At 33.1% G+C, this 24,863-nt stretch overlaps 1 protein-coding gene across 4 annotated transcripts in view; it reads left to right on the forward strand.

Annotated features, from left to right (window-relative positions):
• Window positions 1-24,863, forward strand: part of LOC148623737 (uncharacterized) — an 83,737-nt gene that overhangs the window by 16,030 nt on the left and 42,844 nt on the right. For 3 of the 4 annotated variants that reach the window (XM_088565800.1, XM_088565803.1, XM_088565802.1), the window contains exons 3-19: window positions 1,397-1,511; window positions 2,314-2,406; window positions 5,359-5,475; window positions 6,403-6,498; window positions 7,714-7,890; window positions 8,394-8,554; window positions 10,009-10,084; window positions 10,341-10,454; window positions 10,922-11,071; window positions 11,813-11,879; window positions 15,292-15,406; window positions 15,557-15,648; window positions 16,364-16,560; window positions 17,322-17,440; window positions 20,786-21,040; window positions 22,752-22,877; window positions 23,267-23,456. In XM_088565800.1, coding sequence (XP_088421926.1) covers window positions 1,397-1,511; window positions 2,314-2,406; window positions 5,359-5,475; window positions 6,403-6,498; window positions 7,714-7,890; window positions 8,394-8,554; window positions 10,009-10,084; window positions 10,341-10,454; window positions 10,922-11,071; window positions 11,813-11,879; window positions 15,292-15,406; window positions 15,557-15,648; window positions 16,364-16,560; window positions 17,322-17,440; window positions 20,786-21,040; window positions 22,752-22,877; window positions 23,267-23,456 — 2,260 coding nt within the window. Of the gene's footprint in view, window positions 1-1,396; window positions 1,512-2,313; window positions 2,407-5,358; window positions 5,476-6,402; window positions 6,499-7,713; window positions 7,891-8,393; window positions 8,555-10,008; window positions 10,085-10,340; window positions 10,455-10,921; window positions 11,072-11,812; window positions 11,880-15,291; window positions 15,407-15,556; window positions 15,649-16,363; window positions 16,561-17,321; window positions 17,441-20,785; window positions 21,041-22,751; window positions 22,878-23,266; window positions 23,457-24,863 lie in introns of those variants that run through there. The other variant, XM_088565804.1, reaches the window with a different exon arrangement.

The following is a 24,863-nucleotide window of genomic DNA, read 5'->3' on the forward strand; positions in this document are numbered from 1 at the left end:
TTGCAAAAATTAGTTTGTTTACAGGAAAAACAAATTCTGCTCTACAAAAAAATGGAAATGATTACAGTGAGCAAGCTTTTTTTTTGGAAAGCTTATGCTTGTATAGAGCACATCTTTTACTGAAAAGACCAATAGGTAGAGTTTTATAAGAATTTTATAGGAAGGTAGTGATATAAGTCCATTTTCTTTGGTTCACGTTGATATACGAAGTTTATTGTTGGTCATATTCAACACAGATATATATATATGTAAATGGCTTCAGGTTTATTTGTAACCAGACCTTAAAGGGCTTTGTTATTTTATGGATTAAGTTCAGTGAAATTATGGCTGTAAACAGATGGCATTAAAGTTTGACCTATTAACACCAATACTAAAATATTTAACTTTGTAAGGATTTATTTGTTTTTCGCAATAAATACACATATCATTCTAAATTTAATGTTGATCTTCAATACTTAAAATAAACAATTTCAAAATAAACAATTCTTTAACATGATGAATAGCAATAAAGTAATAGAGTATTCATTTCAGTTACTCTGTATGCATACCATGTATTCTAAGTAATTAAGTTCACTGTCTTGGTAACTCTTCAGTTTTACAGGTCTTATTTTGAACTTGTATTTCACCTGAATGTAAGACCATTAAGACCATTAGAGTATTTAAATACTGCACATAAAAGTGATTGAAGCAAGACATAGTAATTGTCCTATTGATTGAGAATAGAAACTTCATCTCTCATTGCTCTAGTAACTCCAGTTATTAGCTTGTACATCCACATAATTACCTTTACTTTGATGAATTTCCCAGACAGTATTACTGTATGCTGACAGAATAATAACAGCAGTATTATCAATACACATTGTTCATGTCCAGTTTTTTACACTTCCTACTCTATTAAATAAACCAAAGACTTTACTATAAACCTGACTATCAACTAACCTAGATTCTGTCACCCTGTAATGATACAAAACAGGAAAAATTTGGTTCGGTTATTCTGTAAATCAAAATGTTCTGGACATTCTCTTGTGATTTCTTGAAATATCAATTCTTTAAATGACAAGACATATCAGTGTTTTAGATGGGGTGCAGGGAAGAGGGCACTTTAACACGTAGCATGTGTTTTTCAAGCAAAAAGGGATATTGATCTTAGTTTTTTTAAGATTAATGTTTGCATTAAGACAGAAATATCTTCCTTCATTTTTTTTCTTTTCTAGTATACTTGTATTTTTTTTTGCATACCTGCCAAATTGGGCAGCCATGAAAATGGGGTTGTCATCATAAAACTTACTACTACAGTACAATTGTACATCATTGTATTAACTCTTACCAATGTCTGCCATTTCTTGACACAAATTGATGATCAATTTACTTGATTGTTTTTTGTTTTGTTTTGTAGATGTGTTGTAGTGTTATTGAATGGGAAGAAACAGTCCCACATCATCAATTCTTGTAAGAAAACAATTACAGCTGTCAAGTTTTCAAAAGATGGCAAGAATGTTGTCACAGGAGAGGTAAATCCCAAGACTTAATGGCACATGTACATATAGATGGAAATTACTTAAATGATTCTTAATGACATTTGTAACCTCCCTTTGTCAACTCGTAGACCAGGTGGAATCTAATTTTATCTTATTCCATCCAATACATTGTAGTAGCTTTGAGCTAGTGTTTTACCTTGAAGCATGTTGATTATGAATTACAATCCAAAGTTTGTTTATTAAATGTACATATGATGTGCAGTGACGCTGACTTGTCTTAGGTTATATCTCCTTCCTATCATTTAGCCAGCTAAAAGCTAGTATTGTCATAATATCTTCATAGGTTTACTGAATACACATGAATTAATTACCATATAGGTTATTGAGGTAATATTTCTTTGATTATAGACAGTTTGTTTTCCCCCTAATATAATTCTCTTGTTCTAGGAATAAAGTTATAATTATTGAACATTTCTTTTATCAAAAGATCAAGGTATAATTATAACTTTTTACAACTCAGTGATCCATCTAGAAAATTAGGTTCGAGTTGCACAAAGTTGGAAAAGAGAGCACTTCAGAAGTCATTCAGTCACACTTCATACATTTAGGTAAAATTCATAGTATGCACAGTTTCACCTAAATATCATGCAAAATAACACATTAAGTAATTCATGTATATCTTTTGCACATACATATTTTTGCTGGAAAAACTTCAGAATGTCTAGTAGACTACAATTTCTACATGGGAATTGTCACTGAAAGTTTGGTTCAGTAGATATTGTCATGTTTCATTATGTTTTTTCCATGTGTTTCACTTTAACATATTTATTTTCAGTGTGGCCATCAGCCTGCTGTTAGGGTTTGGGATGTTGAAGAAAAAACACAAGTTGCAGAATTTTTTGGTCATAAGTTTGGCATTAACTGTGTGGTAAGTAACTACCTGTCAAATGACTTCGCTTGGCTTTTGGCAGTAGAAGATTTATGAAATATCAGATCCAAGAGAATTGTCATAATATTCTTGTTTGTTACAATTAATACTTCAATGTCTCTTATCATCAGAGTTTTAACTTAAGTCATCTGGCTTTGTGTCCATTTTCATCAAGACAGTGTTCTAGGATATTTCAGAAATTGAGGTTTCCACTGGGAAAATCCATATAAAATCAACTTTCCCTCAGTCAATGACTGCTTTCTTAACAAAAAAGTCCTTACAGCGTATGAAGTTTTCAACTTGCCAGGGGAAAGTGTAAGTACCTAACTTTCCCTGACCCATATTTCACTTGCTCCGGTTAACGGGAAATGGGAAGCCTAGAACACTGCGATAACATTTCTAGAAAACCAGACTTGGTCACCATCATTTTTAGGGTTTTTATGGGACATCTCTACTGGATCAAATTCCATGTGAGCTCATGTCAATATTTTCTGTCTTGTGTCGTCTTTTGTTGTAATCATTTATATTACTTTTAAAAAATGTTTTCCTTTGAAACCACCCAGTGGATTGTTACCGAAGGTGGGTAGCAAATTTGCTGATCAGGCAACAAACACAGCTTCCATGTCTATGAGTAGTCAAGGGAACCAAGATTATAGCGGTAATCAAAAGAATGTAATCGAGGGACAAAGACCAGACATGGAAAACAGACAGACACAACAAAGAACATAGAGTAACTAAAATTATACATACAAAGTAACAAAAGCAAATGAACAACTTGGACTCCACTAAAAACTGGGAGCATGGACCAGGTGCACCGGTAGGATAAGGGTCTTTTGCTTTTCTAGAAACATCCACCGAGTTGTTCATAAAAAGTCATACCCGGGGTAGACGAAAGAGGAAAGGAAAACTATGATACGTTGAATAAATCAGTTTTCATGGCGCAGATGGATACATCATAATGATCCACGAGTTCATGATGACGACCATAAAACTTCTGTAGTGATGACTTCAGTCTAGTAGCAACATAACCGTGTTCCAGAAGCCTATTTGTTAGAAGTCTAGCGCAATACAAAAAGTCTGCGTAGTTTTGGCAAGCTCTGGCATAATATATGAGTTGTGATATGAACACTCCATACGCAGGTGCTGAAAGGATGTTGCCACAGATGAAAGGAAAGTTGACAATTCTGAATGAAAAGTCATCACGTTTGTCATAAAGTTTGGTCAATAATTATCCTTTTCCATTGATTTCTAAGTGTAGGTCAAGATATTAGGCTGACCTCACAGTGTCTGTAGTATCCTTTATCTCAAGTTCTTTGGGGTAGATGCAATGTAATACAGGTGTAAAACTACTAATTCCAAGTTGTATCTCAAAAACTGAGAGATTTAAATAAAAATTACCATGTGTCATGGGCTTGATGAGCTCTATTAAAGTCTGCATTGGTTTGAATTTGTAGAATGATTCTTGATAAGAGTAATCAAGGGAAGCAAGGTTATAGCAGTAATCAAAAGAATGTAATCCAGGGACAAAGACCAGACATGAAAAACAGACACACACAACAAAGAACATAAAGTAACTAAAATCATACATACAAAGTAACAAAAGCATATGAGCAACTCGGACTGCACTAAAAACTGGGAGCATCGACCAGGTGCACCGGTAGGGTAAGCGTCCTCAGCTTTTCTAGAAACACCCGCCGAGTTGCTCATAAAAAGTCAAGTCCGGGATAAATGAAAGAGGAAAGGAAAACTATGATACGTTGAATAAATCAGTTTTCATGGTGCAGATGGATACTCCATAACAATCCACGAGTTCATGATGACGACCATAAAACTTCTGTAGTGATGACTTCAATCTTGTAGCAATGTAACCGTGTTCCAGAAGCCTATTTGTTAGAGTTCTAGCGCGATACGAAAAGTCTGCGTAGTTTTGGCAAGCTCTGGCATAACATATGAGTTGTGATCTGAACACTCCATATGCAGGTGCCGAAGGGATGTTGCCACAGATGAAAGGAAAGTTGACAATTCTGAATGAAAAGTCATCACGTTTGTCGTAAAGTTTGGTCAATAGTTTTCCTTTACCATCGATTTCTAAGTGTAGGTCAAGATATGAGGCAGACTTCACAATGTCTGTAGTATCCTTTATCTCAAGTTCTTTTGGGTAGATGCGATGTATCAAATCCCCGTAATTAGGATTGTTTAAAGATAATACGTCATCTATATAGCGGTAACTGAGATTGAAGGATCTAGCCAAACAATATTCTTTCTTTCTGATCAGATCAGCTATAAAATCAGCCGCATAAGAGTGAAGGAATAGGTCAGCAAGTAAAGGAGCACAATTTGTGAAAACAGACAGTATTTGCATCATTTAGCTTATATCTTGAAAACCATAATAGAAAGAAACTTTTAGTTGATGAAATAATCCTTAGAACTGTAGCTGATAGAGAAAGAGTTTCAATTGCTGAAATAGTTTTATACCGTACACTGTTATACCTGTGTTTATTCCTGACATTAAATATTATTAGGCAAAGAAATGAGTTCTAGATGAACATTTCAGGTCCTCATGGGCTTTTAGTTGTCTGAATTCTAGGGAATCTGGACTGTATACCTGTTAACCTTTTGAACGCTTAAAGAGGGAGATCTTTTTCTTTTCAGCTTTTCTAAGAGAGAGATTTATCGTGAGGACCCTTTGCAGAAAAAAAGGATATTTTTTCTTGAAATCCTAGTACAAAGATAAGACAAAGATACAAAATCTATGATATGTCGTTAATCTACCAAGGTTTCTGATCAAAATTCCAGTAATTGGTAACAAAAGGATGAATTATTTGTTGATTGTTTTTCAGTGATCATTATGTTACATAAACATTGTATTTATACCACTTTAATAAGCCATTAAGAACAAAGTTTGTGTCAGTTAAATTAGTAATATAATCTCTGTTTTTGTTCCTACTTCAGTCTTTTTCTCCAAACAACAAGTACATTGTGTCTATTGGATCCCAACATGACATGATGGTAGCAGTTTGGAATTGGAAAACTGGAACCAAAGTGGCCTCAAATAAAATATCCAGTAAGGTGAGTGAAAACTGGGACCAAACTGATCTCATATAAAATGTTCAGAAAGGTGGGTGAAAACTGGGACCAAACTGACCTCATATAAAATGTCCAGAAAGGTGGGTGAAAACTTGGACCAAACTGATCTCATTTAAAATGTTCAGAAAGGTGAGTGAAAACTGGGACCAAACTGACCTCATATAAAATGTTCAGAAAGATGGGTGAAAACTGGGACCAAACTGACCTCATATTAAATGTCCAGTAAGGTAGGTGAAAACTGGGACCAAACTGACCTCATATGAAATGTTCAGAAAGGTGAGAGAAAACTGGGACCAAACTGACATCATATTAAATGTCCAGAAAGGTGGGTGAAAACTGGGACCAAAGTGGTTTCATACGAAATGTCCAGAAAGGTGGGTGAAACCTGGGAACGACATGGTTTCATATAAAATGTCCAGTTGGGTAAGTGAAAACTTGGACACAATAAAAGTTTCTGCAAAGTGAGCAGAGAATTAGAAGAAAGTTGTTTACAATATTTTGTGTAGATATGAAACTTTAATGTACTTCAATGAATGAGTTCAACATTTAATTTTGTGAGCATACAACATTTACTTAGACTAACAATATTGCTTTATCTAAGTATGCACCAGATCTATCAAGTATCACAATACTTTAATATTATACTGCATCAAAATGGGAAAAATTGGTTTGAAAGTTTGTTAAATTACAATATTAGATCAGGAAATGTGGCTTTATTTCCTTAAAAAAAGGTGCAGGGGTATTTGTGATCACCAAATAGACTTCTTAGGAACACGGTTACCTTGATCTGTGACCTTCCAGAAGCTTTGTAAGACTTCTAACCTTTATCTATTGAATATTTGGACTTGTAAAATATGTTTAGAAAATGTGCTGTTTCTGATAAATAGTGAAGTGTTTTATATAATACAGGTGAATGCTGTTGCCTTTTCTGAAGATGGTTCCATGTTTGTAACTGTTGGTAATAGACATGTCAAGTTCTGGTATTTAGAAAGTAGTAAGTCAAAAGTAAGTTACTTGTTAATGAATGTAGAAAATTACATGAAAAATCCATCGAAAGACTAACATCTGTATGAGTATTCACTTTCTGTAAAATCCATAGAAAGACAAACATCTGTACAAGTATTTACTTTTAGTAGAATTACACATATATTGTAATAACATTATTTGGTCTTTTCCATTTGGAACAGTTTCTTCCATTTGGAGAAGATTCTGTGTGCATTGGTCTCTTCCATTTGGAGAAGATTCTGTGTACATTAGTCTCCTCCATTTGGAGAAGGTTCTGTGTTCATTGGTCTCTTCCATTTGGAGAAGATTCTATGTACATTAATCTCCTCCCTTTGGAGAAGATTCTGGGTGCATTGGTCTCTTTCATTTGGAGAAAACTCTGTGTACATTGGTCTCTTCCATTTGTAGAAGATTCAGTTTACATTTGAAAGAGTAATTAAGGGAACCAAGATTGTAGCGGAGATCAAAAGAATGTAATCCAGGGACAATGACCACACATGGAAAACAGACAAACACAACAAGGAACATGAAGTAACTAAGATAATACATACAAAGTAACAAAAGTAAATGAGCAACTCGGATTCCTCTAAAATCTGGGAGCATGGACCAGGTGCACCGATAGGGTAAGCATCCTCTACTTGTATAGAAACACCCACTGAATTGCTCATTAAAAGTCAAGTCCGGGGTAGACGAAAGGGGAAATGAATGCTGACACATCTATGAATCTTCCATTTGGAGAAGATTCTGTGTTTATTGGTTTCTACCATTTGGAGAAGATTCTGTGTACATTGGTCTCTTCCATTAGGAGAAGATTATGTGTACATTGGTCTCTTCCATTTGGAGACGTTTCTGTGTACATTGGTATCTTCCACTTGGAGAAGATTCTGTGTGCATTAGTCTCTCCCATTTGAAGAAGATTCTGTGTTCATTGGTCTCTTCCATTTGGAGAAGTTTCTGTGTGCATTGGTCTCTTCCACTTGGAGAAGATTCTGTTTACATTGGTCTCTTCCACTTGGAGAAGATTCTGTGTACATTGGTCTCTTCCACTTGGAGAAGATTCTGTGTGCATTAGTCTCTCCCATTTGGAGAAGATTCTGTGTGCATTGGTCTCTTCCATTTGGCGAAGATTGTGTGTACATTGGTCTCTTCCACTTGGAGAAGATATTCAACTAATAAGATTATTTGAAACTTGCAAATTTATCATTTTGTTTGTAGATACTAAATGAGACGGTGCCATTATCTGGAAGATCTGGAATTCTTGGTGACCTAAAGAATAACTTTTTTACTGATGTTGTCTGTGGTAAAAATAAAACAGTATTTTGTATAACACAAACAGGTTATCTGTGTAGCTTCAATGAGAAAAGACTGCTAGAAAAATGGGCTGAGCTAAGGGTAAGTAAACATATCTTAAATTATTGACTGCTGACATCTTGTGTCCATTTCTTAGATGACATTTTCCTCTGGATATCATTTAAATTTTGTATTTAGTCTTGTATCAAATTTATTGTCTTTTGTTTGTTGATAGTTGTAAGATTGGGAACCATGAGCACTGCTGTGCTGTAAACTTTTTTTATTTTTATTTTTGGCCCATGTCTTTCTTGTACAAGAACTCATATTTGAAATTTTAACTTCCATTGATTTCAATGGCAATGCAAGTGGTCACAACATTTCATCTTAAGCTGCTGGTGATGTTTACTGGAAACAATAAAGGCTTTTATTTGACCTTAAAACATAAATTAATTTATGTTAGTATAATGGCTGAGTGGTAACTATTGTTTGTAAACCTAGTATTAGTTGTAGTGAAGTAGTGAATTGTTATTGAAGACTAGTTGTTCATTTTGAGAGAAATTTGGCATTGTATCTTATTAGTACATTTTGGAACTTTATTATTTCAGACAACATGTGCTAATTGTGTAACTGCTGCAGGGAATAATATATTCATCGGTTGTGCAAATGGTGTTGTGAGAGTATTTAGTTCCAAAGATTTACACTATATTGCCAATCTTCCTCACCCACATTATCTAGGAGTTGATGTTGCTTCAGCCCTTAATCCAAGGTTAGAAGCATATCTGTTTAGAAAAAGTGTATTAAACCTTTACTGTTTACATGTCATTGGGGAATTTTTAGAGCTTTACAGACAGTACTACTTGGCTGTTTTTGCTTCCCTTAATAATACCCACTGATGGGAAAAGGGAAATTCATCAAATATTTTGCTGCTAATTAAATGATCTTCGGGACAAAACATTTCCTGTTTCTAGATAATTCATTTCAGATCAAGTAGAGGAATTTTCCAAAAAACAAAGAAAAACAGATGTGATTATAGAATAAAAAACATTAGGAACATGTGCAAAAATAGTCCAACAAAGAAATTACCTCTTGTTTCTCATCGTGTTGTGAAAAAGTTCTCATGTTATTTCAGAGGAAAGGGAAAACATTTGGGCATTTTTCATCTTGTGATGTAAATCATAATCTCCATTGTGATTTCTAAATATACCTCCATCTTGTGAAAACCCTGGGATTTTCCATGCTATTTATAGACCCTTCTTTTCCTGTGACCAATGCTGCACTCCAAGTCTGCTAACCACATTACATTCTGAGGATTGTGAACTGACATATGTAGAATCATGCTGATATATATAGTCTTCTGTAGCTTAAAGTTAAGGTGTAGTCCAGGGAAGCCATTGAATATTGTAAAATTAGCATTGAAGCCTATGGGAAGTGGAATTAGTACTTTCTAGCCTTGACAAGAAAGTAAAATTGAAAATGAACAATTATTTGATAGGAACAATGACCTTCAGAAGAATTTTTGTCACAAAATAAGGCAGTAAATCATTGTTTTCTTAAAATTGCTAACAACCAGAAATCGTCTTGGTAACAAAATCATCCCTGATTTGACAATGTAAACATGTGAAACATGTGATACTGGATTTAAAATGTCATTGGATTTGAACAATTCACATTTTACGGAGAAGCCATTTTGTGATATGAAAGAGCAAGTTGATTTCATTTCAAAATTCAGTAGGTGTCAATAAAACTGTAGATTATTTTTTATTTCAAATTTGAACAATATGTTATGTATGTGACACCAATAATTCAATAGAAATGTAACTATTTGATTGAAAAATAGAAACAAATACCTCAAACCAGAACATATATTTTTCTATGTACACTGAGAAAAAATTAGTAGTTCTAATTGCTGTCCTTATTTATGTGATGTACAATAATATGTTAAAGGGAACAATACTTGGTCAAACTTTTTAAAAAAATGATATAAATAGATTGATGTTTTAACTTCAGAATTTAGTGATTAATATCACCCTGCCTTTGTGTCAAAGAAGAAACTAAGTGTAAGGATTGTTTATCAAGCTCTGCTGTCATTTACAAAATATGTTCATAGTAATGAAGGCCTGATATATTTATTATTTCTTAGGCAACAAGTTGCTGGAGTACAATGTTTTTTTTACCTGTCCATCTGTCTGTTATATCAAAATGTTTATTTGTGATTTTCAGTCAAATGGTTAACCAGAAAGTTGATGCTAAATATCCAGATACAATTGGCATTGTGTATGATGATTGGAATAGTAAGGTAAGTCTTGTGGAATTAAAGAAATGGTCCTTAACCTAGCTATGTACTTTAAGCTGATGTTTATTCTGTCTGATGGATAGGTACATATTATCAGTAGACTTAATGGTACCACACCTCAACAAATCTATTTATTTTTCATTAGCATTTCATTAATTATAGGTTATTTTGATAAACACCAGACATAAGACTTATTTGTTATAAAGTTATTTTGCAGGTACTTTCATGTTGACATAATGAAAGTGATTTTTTTTTACAGGTTACTTGTATTTACAACGACCACAGTATGTATATATGGGATGTCCATGACATAAACAAAGTAGGAAAATCAAGGAGTTTTTTATTCCATAGCTCATTCATATACAGTGTAGAAGTATGTATTTACAACACCAAACAAAGTTATAGGAATCATTCTGTCTATATTTGTAAGCTTGCTAACAGAACTTTTACTCCTGTAGACTATTACATTAGACTTTTTGACACTCTGTAAAATTGGTTTCTCCTGTATTTCCCTTTTAGATTTAATTAAAACTTAGTAAGGTGGAAGCTTGATAATAATTTATGCAGAAGTCACCAATTGAGTTTAAGGTCAGCTGGCAAAATTCAAAGTCATCAATACTAAAACAAATTGTTTGTGGTCCACAGCTTTTGTTTTATTATGGACATATTTTGTTATATACCACTATATGTCTTGTTACATTTCTTGCAGTCATTTAATTGAGAGATTTCTTACTTTATTTCTAACCCTTTCACCTTTCAAAAGGATACTTACACTAATTTTAATAGCTTTTAGCATGTCATTTGAAAATGGATCTAAGAGCAATTTATGTGTATTTACAGACTTGTCCACCAGTATCAGACAATAGCTGTGAACAAAGCCTCCCAATTGGTTCCTTTATCACATGTTCCAGTGATGACACAATCAGGATATGGAATCTAGACCCACACATGAAAGATCTTAAAATGTATAGGAGAAATATATTCTCCCAGGTAAGACTCACAAAAAATGAATTTAATGAATGTTACAAAGTTTTCCTGGTAAATGATTCCCTAAGTAAGGCTTTAAGTTAAGTTTTCCTAGTAAATGGTTGCCTAAATAAGGTTTCAAGCGAAGTTTTCCCTGTAGATGGTTGCCTGAGTAAGGCTTCAAGTTAAGTTTTCCTGGTAAATGATTGCCTGAATAAAGCTTCAAGTTAAGTTTTCCTGGTAAATGATTGCCTGAATAAGGCTTCAAGCTAAGTTTTCCTGGTAAATGATCACCTGAGTTCAAGTTAAGTTCAGTTGTAAACCTTACATGATTAGTTGAAATTTGAATAAAATCTCAATTTAAGATGTTTTATTAAATGGGACCCTGGCTATGCATTTATTTGGTTTCTGGCACATGCCTTAATATTAAGCATGTGTTTTGTTCCATTTTGATTTTCATGAGTCTTTCACCTTTGACTGCAAGGTCAATTATTATTTTTTTTCTTGGAATGTTTGTCCAAGACATTTGCAATGTTGATACATTAGCATTCAGTAGTGTGTCACAGTTATGACAGTCACATGAATTAAAAGTCAATTATTTTTTTTATTTGGTTTCTCTATTTGAAGTAATGACTTTTTGCTCCTTTTTACTAGTATGTTCTGCTGATGAATTTGGTTAGAAGAGACATAAGTTCAAGTGTACTGAAACAGTTCTTACAAGTTTCAATAAAATCAAAGTTGTGTAGTATCTGTTTCTAATTACAGGAATTATTAAAAGTCATCTACACAGATCCAGCTCTGAACTACTTGAGAGATGTCAACTATAACCCAGGTAACAATATTTCTGCCTTTCTAATCCCCATCTTTTGTCAATTGGACTACTCAACACATTAAAAGACACTTTAAAGAATTATTTTTTGTACAATGTTTGTGCACAAAGAAGAAAGATTTTTTGTTGTTGTTAGTTTTTACAATTTTTCTTGTAAGATTAATGGGATATTAGTGGGTTGCAGCTATCATCTGCTTTAGTTTAGCTGTTTATTAGTTTACTGTGAAAGTACTTTAATTTGTAGATACTAATTTTCTTGGATTCAGAAAGAAATACAAGTTTGTGGATTTCTTGAATTTGTGGTTTTGTGGTTTTCAGTAAACACACATCAGTGGGAATCTCCTTTTTATTTGGGAACCTAATTTCGTGATTTTGCCTACTCACATAAACCACGATAATTGGTACCCCACGAACAATAGTACTTTCACAGTTATCACCTCAAGACTAAATATAAAAAAATGAAAGTGGTATACACAGGAATAATTGCAACATATATTTTTCATATGTTTTGAAAACATCTGAAAAACATGTTTCTCATGTTTTTCATAAGTTTAGGACTGCCATGAAAAACAAATGTTTAGAACTAGCAAATTAATTCATAAAATATAGATCAATAAAAATCAGATAATAATTGGGACTTAAGTGAAAATGTTGCTTCCATCTGATTTGATAGACACAAAAACATGTTTCCATAATGGTCCTAAACATATGTTCCCATATGTTTTAAAATATGAAAACATCTGTTGCAATATTTCCTGTTGTTCTGAGGAGATTTGTTTTGTTGATTTTGTGGTCAATTAGAGGAAGTACAGTGAAAGTTCTCCAAACCGAACCCTCAGAAAACCGGTCTTCCCTTCAAACTGGCTGTTTTCAAAAGTCCCGGCTGATATACCTTAAAATCTGTGTGTTTTGTCTTCAATAGACCGGCCATCCCCTAAAACTGTACATCGGCCGGTTTTTCACAGTTTTAGTTACATATTTCCAATAAAAACAACCTCTCAATTGCGGCCGCCCCGTGATTGTTCACCTGTAATAAATGTGTCAACAAAACTGTATATGATTATATAATAAATCACAATCGTAATTAATAATTCATTCATTGACCGGTTTGTGTTTCATTAGTGGACAGATGATAATTGAAAGGGACATTAGTTTAAGCCACAAATTTAATCCAGACATTACATTTTGTCACTGGTTGGCTGTTAATTGGTGTGTACACAAGTCAGGCAATTGGGGTTATTTAATAGTATGATCTTTACAATCTTACCTGCACCCAAGCCAAAACAACATAGGGTTGAAATTATTAGACTGTTGATAGGTAATTTACAGAAAACAATACAAATAATTAATTACCATCAATAGCCCTTTGATCTTTAATTAACATTCTTTCAAAACCGTGATCATTATTTTGTCAGTAGTACTGTTTGTAAAATCAAATCATTTACAAATGATGCAAGCTTTGAAATGTAATAAAAGGCGAAAAGTTTTGAATTGGCATTAAACATGTCTCAACCAACAAATTGACAAGATGTATGGTTATAGAACACATTAATGGAAACAGCTCTTAGAATGCATTGCTATTTTTCACAAAACTGGCCACCCCTATAAACCAGCCATTTTTTCTTGTCCCAATGGTGGCCGGTTTGGAGAATTTTCACTGTTCTTAATTTTGAGATTTTCCTGTCAAACAGTATTTTTATTTAATGGTGAATTGATGTTAATTACCTGTAAATAATTAAAACTTTCTATTGATGTACATATGATTGTAGGAAGGTTTCTACTTAAGAGATTGGGTAAGAAACTGAAAGTTGGTTTAATATTAGACTTCAATAAGGATGGTCATTTGAGTGATTGTGAAATGATGTGACTTTTTTTTTCATATTTTAACCAAGGTTCAAGCTGGCACATTTTTTTTCAGAAATTTTGTTAAATGTAATACGCTTTCTAGCTGAATGTTTGTCAAACAGTTAAACATTGGCAGTGCACATGTTAGGTACTAAATTTATGACGGACCGTTTTATATAGAAATTACCTGCATGAGACTTAGTTATTATTAGTAAAAATTGTCATCAGGAAATTCCATATTTTTTTTTTTTTTATTTGCTTGTGAATGAAAACTAAATTATCTGACCTGGTTGCCACATTACTTAAAAATTGGTTCAGTGTATAGAGAATATTTTTTGTCTTCCTTTTCAACTCTATATATATATTGATGAAAAGGGATATTATGTCATCACTTAAATTAGAATATTTTCACACTTAAAGTAGTAGTTAAAGATTTGTTGCATGGAACCAGAATATTTGATTCATTAACTCATAAAAAAAATGTGATTTGGATCTCTTAAACTAGAGGAAGGGGACTCTTAAAAATATAAGTTTTTACTTCCAATTGAAGATTTATTTTATATTTAGAAAAGGAAATAATTTCATCTTTAATCAATGCTTAATTACTGCTAGTGGTGATAACTCATACTTTATTCTTTGAAGGAACAACAGATTCTTATTTTTTTTCAGCATGATTAGATCTATCGCTGGTCAAATTTTGGTTTTAATCTGTTCAGCCATATTGGAGTTATTGCCCTTTTTCTACAATTTTTGCTATTTTTAATGTTATTTCTTTCAAAAATCTTCTCCTCTGACACTACTTGACCAATTGAAACCAAACTTGGTATGAATGTTCCATGGGGTATCCTGCATAGAACTGAAGTGGGGATTATTGATTCATCAAAAAAAATATGGCTGTCGTTACTAAAAATAGAACAGGGGTCAGACTGTAGTTTTTCGCATATTTTGTCTCCAAAACCTTTAGGTTTAGCCAAATTCTTTCAATTGCTGAAATGATCCTTTTTGTAAGGCCTAAAAAAGTCTCCAGGGATAAAAATTGTTAGATGACTCCTTGTAAGAGTTATTGCCATTGTTAGACAACTCCTTGTAAGAGTTATTGCCCTTGAATGGTGAAAAAATTACTAGGTGAGCAATTCAGGCTCCTGGGAGCCTCTTGCTTGTTTTTATGTCTTAATGCCTGAAATCATTTTTGTTGTTTCATAAATGATTTCTTGGGAGGAGAACCTGGGTATCTCCTCTAGTTAATCTTGTATAGTCATTGGATTAAAAATATAAATTTTACTTTCAAGTTAAAAAATCAGCTTAACTCTGTGTCACAAATGTAAGCTGTATTTTATTTTCTATTACAAATAAATTGAATGATGTGTCAAGCTTGAATATAAACAAGGTTTCATATTTAGTTGCCCATGTCCATATGGTTGACAATTGCAGTTGTATCAAGCTGTGACAAATATGTATGTATTTATTTCTTTCAAATAATAAGAAGTTGATACATGTACTATATCCAGTTTACTGTGTAATTTTTTTTTATATTTTAATTTCTTTTATTGATCATGCATTAATATTGCAGCTGGTGGAACTGACAAGACTGACACTAATTATGATGATAAAAATGGTGTTCGATCTCTGTGTATCAGTCCAGATTGTAAGCATCTAGCATCAGGGGACAGAATAGGGAATATAAGGTATGTACAAGATTTCAAGGGAGATACTATTTGTTTTGTACACAATTTTACCTTTATTCTTAAAAAAAAATACAAAACACAACAGATTAAGTTGATGTGTTGTTGAACTTCTGTTGCTAATTTTAACAATACTGTCTTCTCTCCGTCTAGGATTCATGATTTAGAAACCTTAGAAGAAATGACTACTATAGAAGCCCATGACCAGGAGGTCTTATGCCTACAGTATAGTAATTTTAAGTATGGTAAGTCTACCATTAGATAGTTTTTGGATGGCTCTGAATGCATATCAAGGTGTGTGGTTTTTTGTCTGTCCATTACACTTCAGGTGTGCCTTTGCTTATTAAACAGATTGTTTTCCTAGGTTTACAGAGATTTCATGACATAAATACTGGAAACAGCTGAAAAAGATAAAAATAACATCAAGAAAAGTTAATATTTCTTTCTGTGTTATATTATAAATGGATGCTTGTATTTCAGAATACTTCGTATAAATTTTTACTCAAATAATCATGATAATAAAGTGCTGTACATTGTATAACTTTAAATACCCAGAAAAATAATCAGTTCATTGATATCACATCAATACAATTGTAATTTTTAAGTCATAACAATATGTTAAAATTAAATTATATTAACATTAGAACAATTTTAACCTTATTCTTCAACAATGAAAATATATAAAAGGCCCGCAGAAACGCGTATTATATAGGTCTAATACAAAACTGAGGCTCATACCCAAATTTCACCTCTCAATAAATTTTGTACTCTGTATCTTTTGAAGAGAATTCTAAATGAATTAGCCACTTGAGTTGTCAGGGACACTTTGTTTTCAGATTGGTGAACTTGGGTGAAGAAAGTTACTGACCACCAGTAGTAGGTGCTTATATTTGATGTATTTTACTGGTCCAAAGTTACTGACCACCAGTAGTAGGTGCTTATATTTGATGTATTTTACAGGTCCAAAGTTACTGACCACCAGTAGTAGGGATAGAATGCTACATGTTTTTGACGTAGAACAGAACTATAAACTGCTTCAGACATTAGATGACCATTCATCGTCCATTACATCAGTCAAATTTGTACAGACTGACAGACAGATGAAAATGCTTTCTTGTGGAGCTGATAAATCAGTATTATTCAGAAATGCTCAGCTGGTAAGTACAAGTTTCTTACACATTCTAAAGGATGCATATGATTTGAATAATTATATCCATTTTAATGGGAGAGTAGTAATGGAATAACACTACTACTTAGTGGATGCAACTAAGATTTTCTTGAAATTTTTAAGATAGTTTTAAACCACATGTACTTGATCGTATCACACAGCTGTTTTGACAATATTGAATGATTATTTTCCCGTTTCTTAATTTTACATATGAATTCCTACATATAAAACAATTTTCTCATTAGTATCAGTGCTTTTAGTTGGTTGAGCTATGCTCTAAGTTATGTATAGATTCTTGAAAGCCCTAACACTAGAGGTTAACAAATAGAACAACATGGAGATTGTCTATCTTAAACACAATATAAGTCCACTTGTGGCTGGAGGTATTTTCTTTGTGAGCTCACATTGTCATTACTTCTAGTTATAAATATTATGTCTAGTGATAAAAATACTCTGAATGGTAGGTCAGTGTTTACTCTGTTAAGGAGGAGATTCAGATTCCTGTCATACTATTCTTACAGAGAGTTCTTAATTGAAAAAGACCAATTAAAAAGAGTGTTGGTAAATTAAATATGACTTTGACAGCACAGAAGTTCAATAAGCCTTCCAAAAACTGTTGATCCAGTTAGTGCATAAAACTATTTTTATGTGTATTGCACTATGTTGTGGTCCAAAGTATTCTATGCTTCCTGATGATGATGATAATGAATTAGGCTTTATTAAATGAAATTTTATTTTTTGTTCTTGTAGGACCCAGATTTACAGTTTACATTAGATCAACATTTGGTTGGAAAGACCACACTGTATGACATGGTTATAGATCCAACTGAAAAGTTTGCAGCAACAGCTTGTCAGGACAGAAATATTAGGTAAGATTCAGGCATTTTCAGAGCAGCCTGTCATGAGAAAGTATATGGTAGGATTCAGGCTAATTCTGAATAGCCATTCATGACAGCAATTTAAGAAAGGATTCAGGCATTTTCAGTATGGCCATTCATGACAGAAGAACAAGGTAGGATTCAGGCCTTTTCAGAACAACCTGTCATAACAGAAAAGTAAGGTAGGATTTGGGCTATATAGTTTTACCCTATTCCAGTCTAATTCGCTGATCAGTTCTTTTGTCATTTTGCATCAAAACAGTTTTGTCAACTTTTGTCTAATTCCTTGTAAACTTGGTTTATTGGTATGTCAGCAGATCAAGTTTGTGTTTCATCTTGCTTTATTGATGTTTGACAGATTTATTTTTCTTACTTAAACTTTGTAAATTTCATTAAAAGACAACCTTTTTGGACTTAAATTAATATGTTTACAGTTGTTGAGCTGGATTTTTGTATGTGAGTATATGTTTGAACTTCTGAAGTCTCTGTTTTTTTCTGATTCACTGGTTTGATGTCATTACAGACCTTGGACTTAGTAATCACACTTTCTGGACTTTCTTCTATATGCTTGTAGATATTGAGCCAATTTCTTGTATATAAGCATATCTTAAAATGTTACAGATAAAGTCAGTTTTTTGTTGAGCATCACTAATAGATGACAAAATTATAGGCCTTTAAATATCTTACTAATATAAGGCATGTGTAATCTGTAGGAGGACACATTTGAATATATTGATATTTGATGCCTTTTACAGTTTTACATTTACAAGGATTTCTTTTCCTTCATAATTTAACAAAACTTTAAGGTGTGGGATATGGATATTTTTTTTTGTTACAGACACATAACTATTACAGATCCTTTCAGGTTAACTTCCTGCCCTACTGAAATCAGGCTCTAAGTGCTTCTAAGGTCATAGGTTAAATTTGTATTAACTACCATTATGATGAATTCACTCTTTTAAATAGGACTATTTTTTCTAAGTATTGTTTACTATTTTTTGGCAATTTTTTTATAATGTCATTTTTAGAATTTTTAATATCATATGAGGTTTTTTTTTCTTTTTTTCAAAATAACACAAAAAGTTATTTCATTATTTTGTTCAAGTAGCATAGTCAAAGAAAAATAGGACATACAGTTATTTCTGATATTGATATGAAAATGTTTGATAGAATCTTCATGGTCTTGAGGTAGTGTCCTCAACATGGGAGGTTGTGGGTTTGATCCCTGTGCAAGTCTAATCAGTGTCTAAAAAATTGGCAGTAACTTCTTTTCCAAGCACACCTTATTTAGGGTATTTAATGATGAAGGGTTGGCTCTGAGTCAGAATAATGTGTCAAAGTGGGGTGGCATACCCTGTAGGCTGTTGCTTCTGTTAGCTAGCAAAATAAAGATCCAGCTCAGCATGATGGACTAGAACAAAGCATGGTCTGTTTGATTGGTCAAACATTCATGAAATATCTGCCATGGGATGTTAAACTATAATCAGTCAACCAGTCGTACAGAATCTGCCTGTCCATTCACAGATAACTGTATTGAATTGATAATAAGAAGTGGGGTCACACATTGAGCTTTCTGGCAACATGTTAGATGTAAACCGACTAAAGGGTTTCACATATTTCAAAATCACTTTGGCAGTTTTTATGAACTTTGACAGATGGGAATTATATGTAATTGTGCATGAAGGACTATTATTATTGGCAGAGGACTCAAAAGGGAGATAATCAAATCGCTCAAAGAAATTAATTTTTTTTTAAAATAATGTATTTAAAGGCTTCATGTGTAGATGTACATAAAAGGGTATAATTATTGTCGGAAACTTCAAAAGAGAGATAATCAAACAAGGGTTTAACATTACTCATATTACTCAATTTGAAGTGGAGGTTCTCTTTGTGAGCTTACTCCCAGTATTTCTATCTTTATATGAGAAATTCTAAAGCATAAGTTTGCCACTCTGTATGTTACCTATGAATCAATAGCTCACTTGGCTAAAGGGCATATGAGCTATTGCCATTAATTTGCATCTGTCGTCGTAAACAATTTTTCAAATCTCTTCTCCTCTGCAGTGTTCAAGGATTCCTATTTCCCATTACCTGGGGCAATTGAAATTTGGCTCAGGGAAAGTTAGGTACTTAGCTACACTTTCCCATGGCAAGTTTAAAACTTCATATGCTGTAAGGATTTGTTTTGTTAGAAAAGCAGTCATTGACTGTGGGAAAGTTGATTTTATATGGATTTTTCCCAAGGAAGCCTCAATTTTAAAAAAATCCTAGAACACTACTCTGAAACTACTTGACCAATTAGAACCAAACTTAGCATGAATGTCCTTAAGGGTATTTTGCATAGAACTGATGTGGTGATTTTTGATCTGTTGAAAAAACAAGGCAGTTGTTACTAAAAATAGAACATATGGGGTCAGGCCAAAGTTTTTCACATATATCTCCTAATAGCCTAATTCTGACAGTGTTAAAGTGTTCAGCATGATGAGATCTAGATATTGTCAATTTTTTGTTTTAATCTGTTCAGCCATGTAAGAGTTAGTGCCCTTTTTTGATGTTTTTTTTCCCCTGTTTTTAATGTTATTTCTTTTAAAAATCTTTTCCCCTGATACTACTTGACCAATCAGAATCAGACTTGGTATGAATGTTCCTTAGGATGTTCTGCATAGAACTGTTATTGGGATTTTTGATATGTCAAAAAACATGGCCGTCGTAACTAAAAATAGAACATAGGGATCAGACAGAAGTTTTTCACATATATCTCCAAAAACCATTAGGTTGAACCAAATTCTTTCAATTACTGGAGTGATCCTTATTATAAGGTCCACAAAAGCTGCATTGGATGAAAGTTATTGGATAACTCCTTGTTAGAGTTATTGCCCTTGAAAGGTGAAAAATGTTTATTTTTTAGTTTTCTGCCAATATCTTGAAAACTATGATAGACAGAAAGAAACTTTCTGGTGCTGAAATGATCCTTATGATGAGGCCTACAAAAATGTGTGGAGATCCAAGTTGTCAGACGACCTCTTGTTAGAGTAATTGCCCTTGAAAGGCGAAAATTGATGTTTTTAGCAGTTTTCAGCCAATATCTTCAAAAACTATGATAGATAGAAAGAAACTCTTAATTGATGATATGATCCTTATAAGTCTTACCAAAGTCTTCTTTGTGTCAAAATTGAAGTCTTCTTTGAGTCAAAATTGTTGGGCAACTTTTTGTTTGAGTTATTGTCCTTGAAAGGCAAAATTTAACCAGGTGAGCAATTCAGGCTCCTGGAAGCCTCTTGTTTTGTCTTTATTTCTTAACATATGGCAATCTTAAGTTGAAAATTTTGTTCATAGGATATATTCCATAAAGACGTCCAAACAACGCAAGAACTATAAAGGTACTATTGGTGATGATGGAGTATTAATGAAACTTCAGTTAGATCCTTCAGGAACATACTTTGCTACAAGTTGCACAGTAGATAAAAGTATAACCATTATTGATTATGCTACAGGAGAGATACAGGCTTGTATGATTGGTCATGCTGAATACATCACTGGTATCCAGTTTACCAACAACCTAAAACATCTAATCTCTGTTTCTGCTGATGGGTAGGTTTTCTCATCATAAATACAAACCTTGATTTATTAAGTAATTGTTTTATTTTACTACCTCCTAAGTACTGTCTGAAATTTTTTAATATTTACTTTCCTTAATCTTGAAAATAACAAAATAGTATGATAAAATATTTCTTTACAAAACATGATTAGTTCTCTGACTTTTTTTTTTATAGCTTATGATCCTAATTACATATTTTATTCAAGATTTACTTTTTCTGTATCTGTTGAAAAGACAATTATTATGTTAGAAAATTGTGTAGAAAAAAGCCCTTGGCTTTGTTTCATAAAACATCTCAAATTTAGAATTTTCAAGAATCTTCCTTTAAATGCCCTCATGGAACACTAAGTAATTCAAGTATCTAAGCGTCACATGTTTTAAATAGAGGAACTAACAGTTTGCCAGTTCAATCGTGAACAGTCAAAGCAATTGATTGAAAAACTTGAAAATTGTGGAAAAGTGTAATTTCTATGACATACATGTATTAAGGATCAGTGTTTTATTCTGGGTTCTAGACCAGCATGTGTCTGGGTTTTTGGGACATACATGTATTATAGCTCTTTGTTTTATTGTGGGTTATAGACCAGCACGTGTCTGGGTTTGTAGGGACATACATGTATTAAGGATCAGTGTTTTATTTTTGGTTTTAGACCAGCATGTGTTTGGGTTTATAGGGACATATATGTATTATAGCTGTGTTTTATTCTGGGTTTTAGACCAGCATATGTCTGGGTTTTCAGGGACATACATGTATTAAAGCTGTGTTTTATTTAGGGTTCTAGACCAGCATGTGTTTGGGTTTCTAGGGGCATATATGTATTAAAGGTCTGTGTTTTATTCTGGGTTCTAGACAAGCATGTATCTGAGTTTCCAGGGACATACATGTATTAAAGCTGTGTTTTATTATGGGTATAGACCAGCATGTGTTTGGGTTTCTAGAGGCATATATGTATTATAGGTCTGTGTTTTATTGTGGGTTCTAGACAAGTATGTGTCAGGGTTTTCAGGGACATACATGTATTATAGCTCTGTGTTTTATTGTGGGTTTTAGACCAGTATGTGTCTGGGTTTTCTGGGACATACATGTTTTATAGCTCTGTGTTTTATTGTAGGTTGTAGACCAGCATGTTTCTGGGTTTCTAGAGATATACATGTATTATAGCTCAGTGTTTTATTTTGGGTTCTAGACCAGCATATGTCAGGGTTTCTTGGGACATAAATGTATTTTTGACTCTGGGATTTTAAATTGGTTTTAGATAAGCAAGGGTCATGGTATCTATGAATGTACTTGTTTAAGCTTCATGTTATTGTGAGTTTTAGACAAGCATGTGTCAGGATTTCTAAGGAAGTACCCTACAGTAGCTTAAGGGTTTAATTTCACTGTAGGTTCTTGACCAGCATGTGTCTAAGACCCTAGTGATATTCAGGTGTTATAGATTTGAGTACACTGTGGGTTCTAGACCATTATAGCTCCTTGTTTCACAGTTGGTTTATGCCAAGCTTATGGTCATGTTTTTAGGATATACTTATATTTAGCTTGGGGTTTTACTGAATTTCCAACAGGGACTTGAGGTTTAACCAACAAATTCTTGCCATCATGAGATGCTTAATTGGCAAAAATGCTTGAAATACTCTCCCATTCTACCTTATTTAAGCAATTTCTAACAAAATGAAGACCAATGATTAAATGATATGACTTTTTAGGTGTATATTTGTATGGCGATTACCAACAGAAATGACCAATATGATGCAGAATCGATTGCAAGACTTAGGACAGATGTATCAGGAAGCTGCATTGTCAACTATTGATAACACAAAAAATGGAGAAGTGTAAGTTCATATTATCCTTGATGAATAGTTATGTTTGCCAGGGGAGTAATATTTTTATTCAACTTTTTAAAACCATCATTAAAACCCTCCTTATATGATGGAGAATTTTTTGATATATAGTTTCTTTGTTACTTTGATTAGTGTTAGATTGTTGCCAAGCTTGTTTTCTGTTCAACTTTGAAAATGTCTAATTTGCCAACCTCTCTGCAGGGGAGTCTGAATGCTTTCCCTCAAATAGATAGTGCTTCAATCCCTGAAATGCTGCTTAGTACCTTTTTAGATATTGAAACAGACATTCATCAAGTAGTGAATCTATGTAGTAATTACTAGTTCTTGTTATTTGAGGTGTAGAATGGTCAAGCTAATACTATGATTGTGTTGGATTCCAGATGTAAACCACCAGTACCGGCTCCATCAGAGACCGAATTTAAAACTCCTAGTAAGATACTTGCTGAACTGAATGAATATAATCAGCAGCACAAGGAACAGTCCAAATTAAAAGATCAGCTTCCAAAACCCAAGGAACCATTAGATTATAGATTCAGCATTGGTCAGTTACCTAAATGGGCCAAAAACATGGTACTTAACTTTTCTCTTTTAGCAAAATGTATTTAGAAGTTGAAATTGTCTGCTATGAACAAATACGTAAGTGTATTCATGCCCTTTCCTTTGGAGTTGGATACATTCAATATAAAATGCTGTTTTGATTTGTGAGAGGTAGAGAAGTAGAGTAAACTAAAATAAAAAAAAAACTGTTGCAGCGGAGAAAATTGACAGTAGATAAAGAAAAAACAGGATTAGATGAAAGTGGTCTATTTGTACAACTGAAACTTGCAAACAGAGTAGTTATTGTTATCACATAAAAAGAGTTAAAAGCAATTTTACTTTTCCTTTGATGTTATGGCTCTGTAGATAGAGGGAATTCCTGAGAATGCCAATCTGAAGACCAGTATTGAATAATGTTTTATGCCCAATGTAATATCCATCCAATTGTTTTTTTTTTCTATACTGATATAACTTTTGAATCAACATTTGTATGAATTGTCTTTGAAGGTCAATGGAATACTTCCTATCTACATTATTAACCTGATAGTGGAAGTTTTGTTTTTTCAATTCAAATCAACTCCAGGTTAGTGTGCCAGCACTCCACAGTATTGTAGAACTGCCTAATTTCGGTCTTGTAATCTGAAGCTTTGTAACATTTATCACTTTAAAAAATTGTCAAGCATCTGTAAATCTATATATTTAGAAATAGCTCAAGCCAAGGCCTTCAGGATGCAGTAAGAAATTTCTGGAATAAAATTACCCACAGCATATAGGGTTACCATAGAAACCATGCAAAAGTATTCGAAAATTTGCAAAAAAGTTCATAAAATCAGATTTAAAAATATCAAATTTCCCGCAAAATATCTGAAATTTTTATTTCAATCCCTGAAACTGTTCAAACTTTTCCCTTCAAAAACCCCTTCCTCATATGGGCATCGCCGGTTAGATTTTGAGCTATTTCACTTTGTAATCCACTTATTAAATTTAGCATGGTAAAAAATTGACTTACTTTCACTTTCACAATGAAGTCAAATTGTCATTGAAAAAAAGCCCCTTCAACATTGAAAATATATAAAACATTGCAAAATACTTTTAAAAGTCCCCTTTTTTCAGAAAATGTTTTATCAACAATAGATTCTTCATTTTTAATCACTAAAGCAACCACCGTTTTCCATTTATGTCATTTTTCATCCCTAGCCAAAAGTGCGAAACTAAACTAAACTGTGGAGTGCTGGCTTAAGCAGAATGCAATATTAAATATTGTAATTTTCTAGTTATTTCTTGAAAGCTTACCTTCTTACGAGTAAAATGATACCAAATTTATCATAATTGGACAATTGATAACAATTTTAGAGGCATTCTCATACTAGGCTATCTCCTCGTCATTAGTGGAGAACTTTCCTTATACCTAAGTGCAGATATGCATTTCACTGTTTTGCT

The sequence above is a fragment of the Perna viridis genome, chromosome 2 (assembly GCF_037379345.1).
Source record: "Perna viridis isolate PV_CMFRI_1.1 ecotype Kerala chromosome 2, ASM3737934v1, whole genome shotgun sequence".
In the NCBI taxonomy this organism is placed as follows: domain Eukaryota; kingdom Metazoa; phylum Mollusca; class Bivalvia; order Mytilida; family Mytilidae; genus Perna; species Perna viridis.